The 18,844-nt window shown below is 46.7% G+C and overlaps 1 protein-coding gene across 1 annotated transcript; it reads right to left on the bottom strand.

Annotated features, from left to right (window-relative positions):
* Positions 1 to 2,502: 2,502 nt before the first annotated feature.
* On the bottom strand, positions 2,503 to 7,623 carry LOC113193280 (cell adhesion molecule CEACAM21-like). The gene is made up of 3 exons (XM_026403693.2): positions 7,560 to 7,623; positions 6,375 to 6,734; positions 2,503 to 2,792 (listed from the first exon to the last, which is right to left on the bottom strand). The coding sequence occupies exons 1-3, from the start codon at positions 7,621 to 7,623 to the stop codon at positions 2,503 to 2,505; spliced, it is 714 nt and encodes a 237-aa protein (XP_026259478.2).
* Between the last annotated feature and the right edge of the window lie 11,221 nt (positions 7,624 to 18,844).

The following is an 18,844-nucleotide window of genomic DNA, read 5'->3' as shown; positions in this document are numbered from 1 at the left end:
TTGGTTTTTTTTCAAAATGTCAACAGTTTTTAGTAAGCAAATAAATATAGTTATTTATGTATATTTATTAATCAAATAATATAATTGATACAGAAATATTTTGGAATTAATTTTGATAAGCTTAATAGAAATAATTTGGTTTTTCAAAGTCAAAAAATGTTTGGAGCAGGACTCGTACTACAATGAATAGTGGTTCCTGAGGTAGGTGGACTTGTATGCTTCACAGCCCCTTCCTTCTCTGCCTTTTGCCACTGAGCTCACTGTTCCATCTATTAGGAGTGTGTTCCCCTTCCTCCTATTTATTCTGGGCTTGGCCATGAGACTTGCTGAGGCTGATGGGCTACCGGGAGAGATGATCATGCCCCTCCTGTGGGCTGAGCCTGTGTTTTCCCCTAGTGCCCCCCGAGTCTGGCAGATCAGAGAAGGGCAAAGACACGTTTCATCTCTGAAACAGAAAGACCAGGCCTCAGGGACCTGCATCCTGAGGAACAGGCAGGTGCTGCGCTGCCCCCCCCCCTTGTCTCCCGGGAAAAGAGCAATAGCCTCCCCTGGACACAGGCTGCAGGATGTGCTGACGCTGTAGGGCCTGGTCCCCAGGTCTGGCTCCAGGGTGACTAGGCTGGGTCTTCTGCACAGGGATGGATTTGGCAGTCATCATGGGAAACTGAGGTCGGCACCTCCTGTCATACATGGAAGAGCAGGCCTCATCCCCTGTCTCCAGTCCTGGGGACCAGGGACATTCCTGATGCATCTCTCAGACATGTGAGTTAGGAGGTGGAGGTGGGAGCAATTGGTGATGGACAGCCAGGAGCATTCAGAGGCTCAGCTTCTCCTGTCACACCTCATAGAGGACATGGCTGCTCTAGGGCTGTTCAGGGGCACTTGGAGGAGGACCCAGGGAGTGGTCTGGGCGGGGAGGGGGGAATGGGCACACAGGCCCAGCTGAATAAAGATGTCTCCTCTTGGTCAGCAACCCCAGAATATGCCCTGGGAGGGCCCTGGAGCCCCACTTTTCTCAGAGTCCACTGTCCCATGGTCCTCTCTGGGGAGAGGGTGGCTTCTTTGACTGGCTTCTCCCATCTGGCTTCTGTGCTTTCCTCAGGCCCAGGACCTGCCCTGCACCAGAACGGTCTCACCAAGCCTCCCCTCCCACCAAGCACATCCCACGGTCCCCTCCCAGCACCACAATCAGGTGACCACACACAGACTCCCCAGAGTCCCCCTTGCATGTGATCAGAGTCCTGAGTGCTCAGGGGGCCTGAGGGACACAGTAAGAGCTCAGCTCAAGGGGCCTACCTGCCTAGGTGAGAGTGCTGGGGTGTTCATTTCTGGGGGTCCTGAGTCCTGTCACCAGCCCGCCATGGGCTGTGTGCGTGAGCTATGCGCATTTGAGCGTCTGAGGGGACTGGCCTGACGTTACTGCCTGATTGAGCTGTGCCACGTATGTGTGCCTTCGACGTACCTGTGCCTTTTCTCTCGCTCTGCCTGGGATCCCACACAGCACCTGAGGTGGGTGTGGCTTTCCAAGATGTCAATCTGCTGACCACAAGACATCACCAAGCCAGACTGCACCCTTCGAAACCCAATCCCTTGCCTTATTTAGATGGAACTTTCTCCAGTGTCTTTTCCCCAATAAATACACGGTTTTGGGTGTGCTCTCTCTCTTGCTCCTTCCAGCACTGGAGCTGACCCTTGGGGTCGCTGAGCCATCCTGCCTTAGAAACTTATGTTTGTGTGCTGCGTGGTTTCTTCGCCATTTTCATAGTTATTGATCCAGCTCATATCGCCAGTCTGGCCAGTTGGTGATATTCTCCCTTCCCTTGAGCTCCCTTTAGCCATCTCCACGGGGTAGGACCCATTCCTATGCTCCCGACAGAGAAACCGAAGTGCTCATGTGCTCCCTGTTGACAGGTGTGGAGGGAGGGCATGGAGGTCACCACACTGGCCATGTGGTGGAGGGTCTGAAGCCTGGGGAGTAAAGAGTGTCAACCTGCCATGCAGGGCAGGGAACATAGAGGCAGCTTCATATCAACTGGAGCTCAAAGGTACAAGTTTCCAGAACCCTTGTGGGGAGAGAGATCCCAGAGGGAGAGCCCTGGGCCCTGGGGAGGCCTGAGGCTGGGCCCCCTGTGGATTACCTGTGGTCCCTCGATCCTAGTGAGTGAAGACACTCCCCCCTTTTTTTTTTGGTACCAGGAATTGAACCCAGAGGTGCTCAACCACTGAGTCACATCCTCGACCCTTTTTAATATCTTTTTATTTAGAGACAGGGTCTCACTGAGTTGCTTAGGGCCTCACTAAATTGCTGAGGCCCATTTTGAACTCATTCCTCCTGCCTCAGCCTCCTGAGCTGCTGGGATGACAGGTGTCAACCACCACACCCAGCTCAGTGCAGGTCTTGATAGGATTTTCCATTTTATTGTACTGACTATTCACAATAGTTTTATAAAGCAAGAGAGTTATAACCATTGTTTTTATAAGGAGAACATTTTTATTTCTGATTTAATTCATAGCAGGGGATAAAGCTAGTTTAAGAGGGCCGCTCCTGGTGGAAGTGGCGGGGTTGAAGGCCTCACACTGATACTCCCCGGCATCCTCCTGTCTGACGGGGTCTGTGCGGAGGGTCCTGTGGTCCGGGGACAGCTGCATCCTGTCTGTGAGCTGCAGAGTCTGGCTGTTGAGGATCCACGTGATGGAGATTCCAGGGCCACCTGAGAGGCGGGTCATGGCCACAGGGCCCTCTTCTGTGATGCTGACATTGCTGGCCAGGATGGAAGGCTGTGTCACAGACTCTGTGAGTCAACTGAGGAGAGGACCCACTGATAATGGGCCTGCGGCCTGGGGCCTGGGCCAGGCTCTTTGCTCAGAGACCTCAGCCAGCTCTGGTGCCCACAGTGAGCTGTGTAAGGTTGGCCAGACAGTGGCCCTGACCCTCTGCAGAGGTTGAGCGTCTTTGTTCAGATGATTATCTGTAAGGAGAGGGCAGCCCCTCCTTCTGATCCCAGATTAACCAGGGTGACTCTTGTCTGGACCCCTGAACATCTTTGTAGAATCTGCACCAGGACCCTCTTCTCAGTCCATGTGCCCAGCAACCTCATCATCAGGTAGGAATTTTTTTTCCTATACACTCCTGTTTGACCTTTTTGTGATTTTCTCAGGTCCTGTTCCTTATTTGAATTGGGGTGTATTTTGAGGAGATCCGGTTTGGCAGCCCTATCCATCTCTGGGGCCAGGAAAGTTTTACATGAAATACAATGGCATTTACTTTTTCTAAAATCATCTGTTGGAGAACAAAGATGGCCCAGAATAGTCTTACGACGGCAGAGTTGGACAAGTTCCAATCTAAAGGATTTCTCCACCTAAGAGGACTTTGACTTCCTGGCCTGTGGATTGAATGTCACGATGAAGGAACTCTTTAGTGGGAAATAGTCACGGTTTGAACAAAAGATTGGCACTTTTAGGAAGAGAGGGAAATCACCTTCATGTAATAAAGGCCACGTGTGAAAATCTCACGTAATACTCAGTGGGGAAATACTGAGAGTCTTGACTCTAAGACCAGGAACAAGACAAGGCCGTCCCTTGTATTTTACCACTTCTCTTCAATGTAACTGTGGAACAATTCGACAAAGAAAACAAAGCCATTTTAATTGATGGGAAGAAAATAATCTTTGTACACAGGTCACATGGTGTAGGTGGGGTCTGGGCATCTCTGCTCTGCAGACCACAGAGAGAAGATTGCCCTGTGGTACCTTTGGTTCCTGCCAAGGCGTCTTTCCACCTGAGCTGGCCTCTCACCTCCCACCAACCTGAGTCCTGAAGAACCAGGCAGGAGTGGGTATCCTGGGCAGATGCAGGAGGATCTGAGGGCTCAGAGGATGTGGGGCTACCTGGGCTGTGTCTGGGAAAAGCACAGAGTTTCTGACATGTGACTTTAGTTGCAGTATTTGTTCATGGACAGACCTGGCACAGGAAGTCAGAGCCTCTGCACCTCCTGATCCTCACTGACTGGCTGCCTACCTGGCCTTGAATCGTGGTACTAAGTCCCTCCAACTGCACAGATTCCCCTGCGTAGCCTTTTCAAAGCTGTCCTAGAGGTGGGTCATGATGGAGACTGGGAGTTAAAGGAGAAATAGCACATGGAACACCAGGCACAGGTCTGAAAGTCTGATAAATTCCAAGGCCACAGGACCTTGAGCAGGGGCAGTTCTACCCAGGCTTTGAATAGTGGCTGACCCATGAAAAATTGAGCAGACTCCAAGGAATGTTCTAAAAAGAGAGAGGGGGCAGGCAGGCAACACTGGCAGGCTTTGGAGCAGAACCATGTTCTCTATCCTTGGTTTTTCATGTCCCTTCTCTCATTGCAAAGTATTGTGGGGCTGACAATGCCTTGCCAGGGTAATTTTTCCTGCTTGGGGGGAATAAGCCACTTGAGAAAATAAACTCTGAAGTAAAATGAAGAAATAGAGGCAAAGTTAAAAAATAGGCTTTAAAAGCAGAGTGCCTGATAGGATCTTCTAGTCCTTGTAGGAGCTGGAACAAAACTATTAAAAAAATGGCTCTGATGGTTTATTTAAGGGGGTACATCAAAGGCAGGGATAAGGTTTCGGGGTTGGAGTCTTGCTTCATGGTGTCTTGTAGTCAACAGGTTGATTGGCATCTTGGCATGCTACATCCATCTCTGAGAGGCTGTGTGGCTGCAGCGGGTGACTCCATCTCTGGTACTGTGTGGGACCTGGCAGAAGTGAACAGGACTCACATATATCTGGGTGATCTCACCAGCTGGATCGCCCCTGGAAGTTCCCAAATACCAGAGTTTCCTGCTCAGTGGCCTTCCATGCCTATTTAGTCCACAGATGGCTCTCGACAGTGGAGGGCAGGTGAGGACCTTGTGGATCTTACCTGAAATACAGGTGAATGAACAGACACAGAAGAATGAACCAATGGAAATCCGGCCCTGATGGGCCACATGTGTTTATCAGATATGGGACAGAAATTTGAGGAGCAGCTAAGTTTTTTTCCCATATGGGAAAATCATTATCAATACCCAAGGGTCTGACTTATTGGAAGGATATTTCGAGGCCTGGGTCTTGGCCCCTGGGAGGAACATGGAATTTATACAATGGTCAGGAATCTGCATCCCGATCCTAGTCTTTGAAGGGATTGTGGATCATTGGCTCATTCCTATCTCCAGCAGCTATTGAAGTTGGTAACATTTGGACCTGGTGCTGAGTGCAGGGTGTAGAGTAGGCAGCGAGAAAACAAAGTTCTCCCCTTTATACCATGAAGCTGTGGTGGCCTATCAAGAAAGGATCAAGAAAGGATCAAGGACTGGTCTTGGGGTCCATGGCCACCTAATAAGGGCTCACGTGTGGAGGGGAGGACGGTGCTGTGGCTGCACCCAGACCTGGTATGACTCTGACCTGCCAGTCTTGGTCTATGGGACTCTAATTCAGTGACTTGAGTCCTGTGCCCAAGTTTTCCCTCAATAAGGTAGGATAAATGATATTTGACTTCAGATTGTCTTTGAGTTGGCCTTAAAATATTCATAGCACCTGACTTAAAGCTTCGGATAGAGGAGCTGATAAATAAATGGAATCTATTATTATGAGATTCCAAGAGAGAGGCTTCCTGTGCACGATCCTGCAAAAGAGCCTGTCAGGGCAACCTCTTGCCTCTGCTCATCCCCCTAGAGATGCTGACCTCTCCAGAGCATCCCCTGAGTCCCCTAGGTCAGTCTTCTAGTGGCTGAGAAGACTCGCCATTGCTTTTGCTCAGGTGTGGCTTTGGGGGCTGAGCCCTGGCTGGTCATCAGCTCCAGTAATCCTGGGACTCTGTAAGATGTAAATGGCTGCTCCTCGTCAGCTCTGTCCAGGGGGTCCTGGCCCTCAGGACCTGGAGTCAGGAGCCTGGAATAGAGAGGCCTGGGTCAGGAGCTTCCCAGAACTCTGCTTCTCTGTGAGGGTCACAGGCAGCCCCTCAGGGGATTAAGTCAGCACTGACTCAGTCTTTCTCAGAGCCATGTCCATGGGGAGAGGCCAGGGAGGCTGGACTGAGACTGAGCTTCACCTGCGGAGTCACCTGGCAGCCTGTCCACTCTGCATCGAGTGTCTGCAGGGTGGATTCAGAGAGAGGAATCCAATCTATTGAGGTTTGTCTCCACTGTGTGTGTCCTGCACTAAAAGCTCAAACCACAGCAAAGGCACACAACATAGAGGAAGAAGTAGGCCCAAACTGACAGTCGTGTGTGTGTGTGTGTGTGTGTGTGTGTGTGTGTGTGTGTAGTGGAATCAACCCCAGCCCACCCCCAGGGGTCACAGAGAACCACTCACAGTATGCATAGAACTGTCCAGGTGCTTCTATAGAGAGTCATTCACGATATACACAGATGTGTCCAGATGCTTCTTCAGCCTGAAGATCGCTACTTAGGGTTTGCAGCGTGTAGAATCCCGTGTCCTCCAAGGTGACCTTCTGGAACAGCAGGGATCCATTGGGGTATACCGTCTCTCGACCACTGTAGGCAGGCCCTGGGATGATTCCTCGAGTGGCTGTTAGGTATATCGCGATTTGATGGCTGTCAATGCCCCTTTCCCCTTTGTACCAGGTGTAGCCTTTGACGTTCTCTGACACATTGTGGGCAAGTAGAAGAACATCGGTCCCTTCGGCAGCAGTGAAGGGCACAGATTCAATAGCAAGTTGGGCAGTGGTGGGCAGGTTCCAGAAGGTTAAAGGTGAGACTAGAACTGAGGGGAGAGAAATCCATCAGTTTTTGGTGGGGAAATGGAGCTCTGGGTCCTTAGCAGGTGTCTTCATCCCTCAGCCTCGGAACCTGGAGTGAGCAAGTGTGTGTGTGTGTGTGTGTGTGTGTGTGTGAAGGTCAGCAGTGTGACTCATTTCTTAAGCACCCCTGAACTTGTCATTTCCTTTGGAATGGTATTCCCTGGGTGTCTGCAAGGCTGGCCCCTCAAGCCTGCAGATCCCTGCTCACCCTCAGGCTGTCCTGGGCACCGGCCTCCCCTGACCATCTCCTTGCAGACCCTGGGTCTTCCCTTTTGACATTTCCCAGCTCTCTGCCCTGCGTGCCTCTTTTCAGCCCCTCCTCCATCTCTTTGCTGGCCTGTCTTCCTGCCCACTGGAAGGAGACTCCATGACACGGGGACTAGTCTGATCTTTTTTGTGGCCCTGGTGCCTGGAACAGGCTCAGACACCTGTGGATGAGTGAAGCAGAGTCCCAGCCCTGAGTGTCCAGGTGTCTGCCAGACTCTGAGGTTGGTGCCTACAGACAGTGTGCGTGCCCTGACACAGTTGTTAGTATCAATTTTCAAAATATATTGGCCAGTGATGATTGAATTGGGGAAGAATAATAGAACTTATTTTCCCCCTTCGTCAGTTCCGGGTGACAGAGTTTCCCTTTGCTGGGGCTTCTGTTCTGCCGTTTTGTTCTCTCTCCTCAGGCTCCAAACAGAAGCCCGTGTCCCTGTGAGGTCCTCGTCCTCCCCAGGAGACCTGGGCCAGTCTCTGCTCCTGTCTTTCCTCCTACTCCCAGGGAACCATCTCTTTACCTGCCAGCAGAAGCCCCTGCCAGGAGACATGTCCTCTGTGGGGAGAGGCTGAGGGGGGCTCCATGGTCTCTGCGGCCTGCTCTGTCCTCCCTGTGTGGCAAAGAACCGGGTTTCCAGACCTGTTCCCCAGCAGGCTGCTCAGGCCGCTCAGCTCTGCTGTCCTCTCTGGCTGAGCCTCCTCCCAGGGCAGGAGCACTTCCCAGGGTCACATGGGCTGGGGGTGGGACTGCCTAGGAAGCCTCTCTGTCCCCTCCCCTTTCAGTCTTGCCTCTTCAAGTGTCAGTACCCCAGACCCCAGACCCCACTTGAAGAAGCAAGGCTGATGGAGATCTTGTCCCCTGAGAGAAACCCTGGCTCAACCTGACCTGGCCTCTGCTGTACCATGGCCTTGGGGCTGTGATCGCCACACAGGGGACCCCTGGGGTCCCTAATGTTGGTTGATTTTCTCTGTGACACAGAAAAAAAACCTCTTTGCCTAGGTCCATCTTTGCAGTATTCCCAGTCGCTCTGGGACGGTAAATGAGCTTCCAGCAAAGGGGGGTCACACAGATGACTTTGGGGTAGAATGGGGCCTCCTAGTGATGACCAGAGAGGGGGGCTTAGCCACAGGTGGATCTAGTTGTGGACTCTATTCTGTTCCATTGGTCCTTTTGATGATTTTTATACCAGTGTCACACGCTCTTGATTATTATGGCTTTCTAATAAGTCTTGAAGTGACATCATTTAGTCTTCCAAATTATTTTTTATTTCGGAGTCGTCTTGGTATCTAGGTCCTTTGTATTGCCAGGAGAATGTTTTAATTAGCTTGTCAATTTCTTTATTTTTAAAGGCTCCTGGGACATGGATAGGGATTGCATCAAATCTCTAGACTAATTTGGGGACTATTGGCATCTCAGTGTTAGGGGACAGACAGATGAGGAGGATGGTGGATGGTGGTTCTTGGCCACACAGGGAGGACAGAGCAGGCTGCAGAGACCATGGAGCCCCCCTCAGCCTCTCCCCACAGAGGACATGTCTCCTGGCAGGGGATTCTGCTGGCAGGTAAAGAGATGGTTCCCTGGGAGTAGGAGGAAAGACAGGAGCAGAGACTGGCCCAGGTCTCCTGGGGAGGACGAGGACCTCACAGGGACACAGGGCTTCTGTTTGGAGCCTGAGGTTAGAGAACAAAACAGCAGAACAGAAGCCCCAGCAAAGGGAAACTCTGTCACCCGGAACTGACGAAGGGGGAAAATAAGTTCCCCAATTCAATCATCACTGGCCAATATATTTTGAAAATTGATACTAACAACTGTGTCAGGGCACGCACACTGTCTGTAGGCACCAACCTCAGGGAATAGTTCTAGAAATTGGGCCCCCTCTGCTGACCCCCACACGCTTTCTTTTCCAGAAGCAATTTCCCTGCCGCCCTGCCTAAGTGGACAGGCTACGTCCCATTCCTCAGCAAGCTGCCTGCTATCTGCTGGAGAAACGCAGGCCCGAAAAAATGTCCATAAGGGGAACCCAAGTTACACTGAAGGGGAGATTTTTGTGACTCTTTCCACAGACCAGATCCCCAGATTCAGGGAGATAAGGAGAATTCCTCTGAATTATGAAATCTGTAAGATTCATGATTAAGCATCCAATTAGAACTGGTCAGCATGGGCCCAGGTGACCTAGAGTTGTTATGGCAATGGGGACTTGAAAGTCTGATGTCATCGTGATGTCAGACCCTTGAGGTGAACGTGGGCAGGACTCTGTGGGATCCCCAATAAAACTGGAGGCACCTTGTCCCTCTCCTAAGAGGACACTCTCTCCCTTGAGAGTGTCCCCTTTCCCTTTCCCCACCCCTTCCATAACTCGTGCCTGTGACTCTGAGCGACACGTCTGAGATCTTTCACTCTTGATGGCAAGAAGCGAGGTTAAAGGGGGGGGTCTTCACGCTGCCTCAGTTTCTCCGAAGGCCCCAGCTCTGTAACACCATGAGCAAGGCATAATCCTCCCAAGTATAATTCCTCTCAGCTTTTCATCAGTGTTTTGTAGTTTTCAGTACCCAGGTTTGGGACATATTTTTAAAATGAGATTTATCCCTGTACATTTCATTTATTTTTTATTTTTTATAATTTTTTTAAGTGAAAGAGGAGAAAGGAGAGAGAGAGAGAGAGAGAGAGAGAGAGAGAGAGAGAGAGAGAGAGAGAGAGAATCTTTTTAAAAACATATTTATGTTTTTGGGTATAGATGGACACAACACAATGCTTTTATTTTTATGTGATGCTGAGAATCGAACCGGAGTCCCACCCGTATTAGGTGAGCGCTCTACCACTGAGCCACAATCCCAGCCCACATTTCATTTTTTTTAATGATAAAGGTGGAGAATTTATAATCTGAAAATCTGACATCGGAAGTGCTTCAAAGTCTGAAACTTTTTGAACACTAGCTTTTCAAATTTCAGTCATGGGGGCATTTTGAAATTTTGATTTTCTAATTAGGGATGCTCAATTGGCAAAGTTTATGCAAATATTAAAAAAATCTAAAAAATTGCAAAATCTGAAAGCATTTATAAGGGACATTCAACCTGTATTGTATAATATGATGAGTTAAGGTCTTACTTGTAATGACATTGTATTCATGATATAATATTGCTTTTTAACTTTCTATTTCGGATTATTTGATAACTAGTGTAGAAACACATTGATTCTTGTATACTGGTCTTGTATTCTGCTACCTCAACTACACCTATCAATTTGAATTTTTTTTTTAAAACTATTTTGTAGGATTTTCTGTCACGTTTGATAGAAAATCTGGATGCTTTTACATTTTTTCCTTGGCTTTTTGCCCTGGTGAGTGTCTCCCATCCTGCACTGATGAGAACTGTAAATGGTCCAAACACAACTGGACAAGAGCCATGCTCCTGACTGTATTAGAAAGCTTCCCATTTTGCACCATCCAGTATGGTCCCATCTGTGGGGTCTCTGTAGATGTTTTTCATTAAGTGAATTCCTTTCTGCTGAGAGTTTTTGTTTTATCAGAAATTAATTTGAGTTTAAGCAAATGCTTTTTCTACTTATATTGAGATAATCACATGGTCTTTCACATATATATACACACACACATATATGTGTATATATATATATATATATATATAGTTGGACACAATACCTTTATTTTATTTGTTTACTTTTATATGGTGTTAAGGATTGAACCTAGTGCCTCACTCGTGCTAGGTGAATGCTCTACCACCGAGCCACAACCCCAGTCCCTGGTCTTTCTTTTGTACTTTGTTAATACGGTAAATTAACATTGGTTGATTCTCTAAAGTTAAGCCAATTTTGAGTGCCTGGGATAATCTCCAAATGGCCATGAGGTCGTATCCTTATTGGATTCAATTTTGTTAAGAAATGTTACATCTATGACTATGAGGGACATTGGAGAGTAGTTTGTTTGTTTGTTTGTAGAGTCTTTTTCAAGGTCAACATCCAGAAAAGAGAGGTTGACCTTTAGTTTCCACAAACCTCAATTGCTCATTCAGTTTCTCTCTACTTCCTTTATCTCCATCTCCGATTTTCTTTTGATCCTATTTTTTTTCACTTCTCTCTCTTCCTCTTCCTCTTTTCTCTTCCCTCTTCTCTCCTAATCCATTTCTCCTTACCTTGGCAAATCACATTAGTAGATTTTTTGCAGGGGGTGGGTACCAGGGGTTGAATCCAGCGGGTGCTTTATCACTGAGCAACACCTCCAGCCACCTACCCGCTTTTATTCCTTTTTTTTTTTTTGAGACAAGGTCTTGCTAAGTTGCTGTGTCTGGCTTTGAACTTGTGATCCTCCTGCCTCAGCCTCCTGAGCTCCTGGAATTATAGGTATGTGCCACTGGGCCTGGCACATTAGTAGATTTTAAACAGCTTTAAAAATTGGTTCTTTGCTGTCTGAAATTGGCATTAGCCCCAAAATTTATATAAGAAATCAAGTGAGCACTGGGAATGTAGTTCAGTGACAGAGCATATGCTCAGCATGCACAAGACCCTGGGTTCAAAAAAAATAAATAAATAAGAATTAAGGTGGTTCATATCTCTGCAAACAAACAAATAAATTCTACATTCCAATACTTTCTTCTTCTAGAGTAGCTCACAGTTTATTTATTTACTTATGCAATGGATAAGTCCATTGCAATAGATTTTTTTTTTTTTTAAATCTTGTAACTTGGTTACACAAATACAATGGGGCAAAAGCCTTTCTTCCTGTAAGAGGAAATCAGACTTGACTAATCCCTAGGTTGGTTCAGAAGAAGCCAAATCAGGTGTTCATAAATGCTGATATATTACATATCAATAAATAACAGACCATATAGGAGATATTCACAAACTGCAAAGAGGACAAATTATTTGACTCAGAATAGAATTACACCAGAAATTAACCACAGCATTCTCCACCAAAATCTTCCTGTTGGAAGGGTTGTGGTAGTGGTAAAGCACTTGTCTAGCATGTGTGAGGCACTGGCTCCGATCCGCATCACCACATAAAAACAAATAAATAAATAAAGGTATTGTGTCCATCTACAACTAAATTTTTTAAAAAAATCTTCCTGTTAGAAATCTAAGACATTCTGTTTTTTTTTCTTTTTTGTGGTACTGGGGATTCAACCCAGGGTGCTCTAACACTGAGTTTCACCCCAGTCCTTTTTATTTTTTAAATTTTGAGATAGCATCTCCCTAAATTGCCCAGTCTGGCCTCAAATTTGTGATCATCCTGTATCAGCCTCCCCAGTTACTAGGATTACAGGTGTGCACCACCACACCCAGCTAAAAACATTCTTCTAAATAACTTCTGAGGGAGTGCATTTTAGAATTTAATTAGAGTGTCTATTTTTCACATTTCTTTCTTTTTTTGGGGGGGGGGCTACTGGGGGTTGAACTCGGGAGCCACTGAGCCAGATCCCCAGCCCTATTTGGTATTTTATTCAGAGACAGGGTCTCACTTAGCACCTCACTTTTGCTGAGGCTGGCTTTGAACTCACGATCCTCCCACCTCAGCCTCCCGAGCCCCTGGGATTACAGGCGTGAGCCACTGTGCCAGGATCACATGTCTTTTTAAATGGAGCCTCTTACAAGCTCTAATAGGAGATTTGTAGTGCAGAACTGTAGATCTTGGAGAAAACCCATTTCTTCTCTTACAGAAACTACTCCCCATTAGGAAAGTAGCTCCCGGCTGTTTCTAGGCCCTGTGGAATCTGAACACTTGACTATGGGACACCAAGGGTCTGTGACTTGAGCTGAACATCACAGTCCAGGTGCTGTCTGAGTGGCCAAACTCTGACACTGGTTGTGCACAGCAGCGTCCATCATTCATGGGAAAGGTCAAGAGGTCAGAGGGCACAAGTGAATGCCTGGTGGGTGGCCCAGACTCCCATGGCGCCTGTCCTCCTGTCTCTCCCTCTACCACATCTATGGGCTCATGGGAAACTCCTGTGAGCGCTTTCCAGAGCAAAGCCCAGTTTTACACTGACACCAAGCACACGTGGATGGTCACTGCATTGGCTGTCTGTTGACTGTCCTCCCTGAGCTGTGGACAGATAAAGTGTATCATGGGATGAGGGCTCACTCTAACAATGTCACATTGTTCCTCCTGAGAGGTCTGTCCTGTAACCCACCAGGGATATTTGTCTGGCAGATCTTCCAAAATTAAACAAGAGGAAGAAAGGACCACAAGGTAGATCTCTAGACCACACTCCTGCCACTGCAGAGTTGGCCTGAGGACTGAGATACCCTATCTCCTAGCCTAGCCTGAGGAAAGTGACTCCATTTGAAAGTCTGAGCCTCATTTGGAAATGGTGATAATTCCTTCCTTGCAGGCAGGTGATTAAGTTTAAAAGGAATATGAAGAAAGTATGTATGGCCAAGCCAGGCTGACTTGGGTTTAAGACCTGTCTTCTCATTCAGGGGTTATGTAACTAAGAAGTGGGGGCTGAGGCTGAGTGGGGTGCTTGTTGTCATCCATCTATTCTGACATCTTGACCTCCATAGTCTTTATATTATCTTTCTTGGGCCATCAAAACAAAGTTGTCACAGACAGGGCAGCTTAAGCAACAGAAGTTAATTTTCTCACGGTTCTGGAGGCTGGAAGTCCAAAAACAGAGCATGGGCAGATTTGGTTTTCCTGGGGCTTCTCTTCTTGGCTCACAGACACTGTCTTCTCCCTGTGTCCTCATGTCATCTTTCTTCTGTGCACACTTGACCCAGGTGTTTCCTTGTGTGTTTAAATTTCCTCTTCTTAACGTGGTACATATACACAATGGGATATTACTCAGCCATAAAGAAGAATGAAAGGATAGCATTTGCTGGCCAATGGATAAAACTGGAGGCTATCATGCTAAGTGAAATAAGCCAGTCCTAAAAAACCAAAGGCTGAATGTTCTCTCTGATATGCAGATGCCAACTTACAATAAGCAGGGAGGTGGGGAAGGGAAGAACAGAAATTCACTGGATTAGATAAAGGAGAATGAAGGAAAGGGAGCGGGGATGAGAATGGGAAAGACCGTAGAATCGGACATAACTTTCCTATGTTCATATATGAATACACGACCAGTGTAACTGCACCTCATGTACAACCACAAGAATGGGGAGTTGTCGTCCATGTGTGTATGATATGTCAAAATACATTCTACTGCCATATATAATTAAAAAGAACAAATAAAAAAATTTAAAAAACACACACACAAAAATTTCCTTTTCTTATCAGAATACCAGTCAGTTTAGATTAAGTTTCATACCCATGTCTCCAAACACAGTCACATTCTGAGGTATTGGGGGGTTAGTGCTTCAGTGTGTAAATTTGGGGGAGACACAGTTCGGTCCTCTCTCCTCCAAAGAGCAGATGGCAACACCCCAAGTCATAATCTCATCAGGGACACAAAGCACGTCTCCCAGAATATCTCTGGTAGTTCCCCAGATCCCTCAGAATAAAGCTGGAGTTCTCTGTTCTCTTAGAAAGGGCTGTGACAGAATTGAACAGAGAAAAGGGGCATCCTGTCTTCACCTTTGTGATCCAGATATAGGGAGTTAGGGGAATAGAAAGAATTTACGTAAAAGATGTTTGGGGAAGCCCTTTCACGCTTAACTTCATTTAACTCCAAAAACACCCACGGGGCAAATATTTTATGGAGGTCCCGATGCAACGTACAAAAAGAAATGTCTTTCTAAGTGCTTCTGCAGTCATGGTAACTTTGTGAGTCTCTGCAACAGAAAACACTACCACGTGGGGTGTCCAGGGAATCGTCCAACTGTCCGTTTCTTGATTCCAGTAGTGAGTCGTGGACTCCCACTGTGTACCAGGCACCGAGCCCACAGCGAGAACAAAAGGAATACCATCATTGACCTCCAGCGGTTTACTTGACAACTAGCATCTAAAAGGCATTCTGAGACCGTTTAGGATCTCTGATCCCAAACCCAGTTTCTCGTCTCAGTGTGTTCCTGATGCTTCTCTTTCTCAGTCCTTCAGCAAATCCTCTGAACTCCACTGTCAAAACACACCCCACCACCCGCCCTGTCCATCGCTTCTCACCTGGGTTCCTGTGGTCACCTCCTCCCTGGGTTCCCTCTGCTCAACCCAGCAGCTTGGTGGGATGCTGACACAGGAGACCAGCCGGCATCCCTGCTCTGCCCGGAACTTTCTAGAAGTTCCCCAGATCACTCAATACAGATGGAGTCCTCACGCTGAGGATGTCCTCAGGATGTGGCTTCTCCCTCTCTGACTCCTCCTCCTCTCTCTCTCCCTCACCCTCTGCTCCAGCCCTGCCGGCCCCCTCTGGTTGCTCAGACAGCAGATAGCCCCAGGCGGGCTCCCCCACCACCTCCAGGTCCACGTTGAACCTTTGCCTTCTTAGGGAGAACTTCCCTGATGACCATCTTTTAAGTTTAAACAAAGAAAAACAAAACAAAGCCAAGCATGCTTTTTTTTTTTTTTTTAATTTTAACCCACTAAGCCACTCTGTTGTTATCATAATTGTGGTGCTTTTTGGTTTATTGTATCTTCTCCATTGACTCACAGGTCACCTGCCATGGGGGCTGCCATTTTGTTTTTTCCTTTTTCCTTTTAAAGCTGTATCCCCAGTGTTTAGAAGAGTGACGGACAGTAGGTGGTTGGTTGGAAATTTTGAATGAATATGCAATTACATATAGTGGTCCAAAGAGAGAAAGAGGGAGCCTTCTAATAATGCATAACTGGGGCTTCTGACTTACACCAATTTTCTTTCCTGAGTTGACCTAGAGCTCACCAAGGGGCAGGTGTGAGAGTTCTAGCAGGGGGACACGACATGGGCAAAGACTAGCGGGTGTAACCTCTTAAAGGTCCATAGCCCTTCCCCTGAGACCAAGCACTTAATATATGGGCCTTCTGGGGGCACTCTAAACCATAGCTAATGTATATCCTCCTCCAAAAAATTGAAAACTGGAACTCAAATACATGTGCACACACACATTTTAGCAGTACAATTAACAATAGCCAAAAGATGGAAAAAGCCTGATTATTTTGTTTATTAACAGATGAATGAATAATTGTGAGATGCATACCTCTGTCTACTTATCTGCACACATATACACACACACAATGGAATATTATTCAAACATAAAAAAGAATGAAGTACTGATACATGCTATAGCATGGATGAACCTCAAAGTCATGCTCATGCCATTTTGAGATTAATGCTGTGGCATGTATCAATAGCTCATTCCTATGTATGTCTCGATAGTATCTTCTTGTAAGGTCACACCATGGTTTCCCAGTTTGGAGGTATTACAAATAAATTCTACTATGTACATTCATGTTTAGGTCTTCACGTGGACATATGCTTTTACTTACTAGGGGAAATATCTGCAAAACATCTCTCCAACAAAGGACTTGTAACTGAAATGCTTATAACTCAGCTATAAGAAGATTACAATAAGAAATGGGCAAAAGATTTGAGCCAAACACTTCACCGGAGAAGATATTGGATGGCAAATAAGCAGAAAAAGATGGTCAACATCATGGGAGGTTAGAAAAATACAGAATGCAAACACAAGTAGATGCCACTACTATTAAAATGGCTAAATCAACAAGGTGACTCTATGAACTGTTAGCAAAGATGAGGAGGAACGTGAACCCACACTCTGCTGGTAGGAATGTAAAATGGAATAACCATTTTGGAAAACCATGTGGCGGCTACTTTAAAATTTAAACCATGCCACTCGGCAGCTTCATTCCATGGCTACATCAATCTTATTAAGGGGAAATCAAGTGGAATTATCTTGGAAGGTGTTTGCCTGACAAATAGACCTTATTGATGAAGGATACGTAGGGTGGTGACACTTTCAAGTCAATCTGCTGTGGTTACCGTCCCCTGGTGGCTCTCAGCAAACATGGCTCTATCCATGGTGCTAAGTTCCCTCTCTTTACTGACACCAAGATGGCAGTCCTGGCACTACCAGCATTAAACTTTACCTCTTTCTTCTTTTTTTTCCCTGTATGGTGAAAAGATTATAAATCATGTCTCTTCAGGTCTGATGGTGAATGCCTGTAATCCCAGCAGCTTTGGAGGCTGAGACAGGAGGATTGCAAGTATGAGGCAAGCCTCAGCCATGTAGTGAGACTTTGCCTCAAAATTAACTGGGACTCAAATACATGTGCACACACATTTTAGCAGTCCAATTAACAATAGCCAAATCAGGGTTGGAGATGTAGCTCAGTGGTAGAGTCCCCCTGGGTTCAATCTCCTGTATCAATAAAATAACATAAAATAAAATAAAACATGCTTCATTTTACTTGGGAGAAGATTGAAGGCTAAAAAGAGGAAATAAATTGTACAACTCAGAGGAAAACTAGGACAGGTCTAGAATCTCTTCTGAAAGCCTGCAGTTTCCAAGTATCACAGCTTCCCTTCTTTTTACACACTTACGGGGGTTTTTTTCCCCCCAAACGGAGCTCCAGGTCCAAGGTTTTGGTGTTTTAATGTCAGATTGGCCTTAAAGGGGTTAATCTAATCTCCAGTGCGACTGCATTCAAGAGTATTGGCTTCTAGCAATGCCAGTTTCATCTTCCATTCCTTTTTATGATGGGGCAGGCACTGGGGATTGAACACAGGGTGCTTAACCTCTGAGTCACAATCCCAGCCCTTTTAATTTTTTTTTTTATTTTGAGACAGGGTCTCACTAAATTGCTTAGGGTCTCGTTAAGTTGCTGAGGCTAGCTTTGAACTCACGATCCTCCTGCCTCGGCCTCTGGAGCCACTGGGATTACAGGCATGCACCGCCGCACCCAGCTCATGTTTCCTTCTTATTTGTCTCCACGTCTTTGGTGAGTGTCTTAAGGCCTGGAAAGATAGCATGACTTTTCATTCAATGATCTAGACTCCTGCTCTTTGTAATACAAAAATCCTGTCACCTGAATACAAATCTGTTTGCCAAGTCAATAATTTTGTTTCCTGGAGAACACTGGGAGCCTTGGAAATGAACCGTTTGGACGACTTGCGTATCTTTGGTGATGAGCGGTGGTGGGGCGGGAAAGACAGATTGCAGGCCGGGTTGAAGGGCTGGGTTCCTGCCTGTGGCCACCATTTCCTGGTTTTGTAATCCAAGTTTTTACTTCTCTTTTCCAGGGCTCAACTTCTCAGTCCCTGAAGTGCGTCAACAGAACCAGTTCTGAGAGTGAGCCCCCCAGGTGGAAGGGCCGCAATGACCACGGGGAGGAGTGGACCACAGTGTTGTGTGATTTGCTTTGATAAAGGAAGGTCTTCCGGAAGTCGTGTGGACGTGATGCGTGCAAGGAGGTAGATAAATCCTGTGGTGGGAAGTAGGATGTCCACAGTCTCAATGGTTCACCCCGGGTGCTTGCTTAGCTAGAGAATGCAACCAACAGGCCTTAAGGGCCTCCTGATGGGACACATGGGTGACACAGAATATTACCAAAAACAATTAAAATGACTAATCATACAGAAACCATCAGACAGGTCCATATTGGGTAAGATGCCACAGTACAGTGGCGATGAAGATGACTACAGAGACAAGACGATCTGTGTTTGATCCCAGAATATCTCTGTGAAGGATGTTATTGGGATAACAGAGGATAATTGAAAAATGGCTTATTTGTTAGACACAATATAGTAGTCATGTACACTGCTTGGGTATGATCATGGTCGTGTGGTTAAATAGAACAACTCATTATTACTATTATTATTATTATTTGGTACCTGGTATTAAACCCAGGGGCACTTAACCACTGAGCCATATCCCCAGTCCTCCTTCATATTTTATTTAGAGACAGGGTCTCGCTGAGTTGCTCAG

This window comes from Urocitellus parryii, chromosome 15 (genome assembly GCF_045843805.1).
Source record: "Urocitellus parryii isolate mUroPar1 chromosome 15, mUroPar1.hap1, whole genome shotgun sequence".
NCBI classification, from domain to species: domain Eukaryota; kingdom Metazoa; phylum Chordata; class Mammalia; order Rodentia; family Sciuridae; genus Urocitellus; species Urocitellus parryii.
This window is presented reverse-complemented; position numbering and strand designations above follow the sequence as displayed.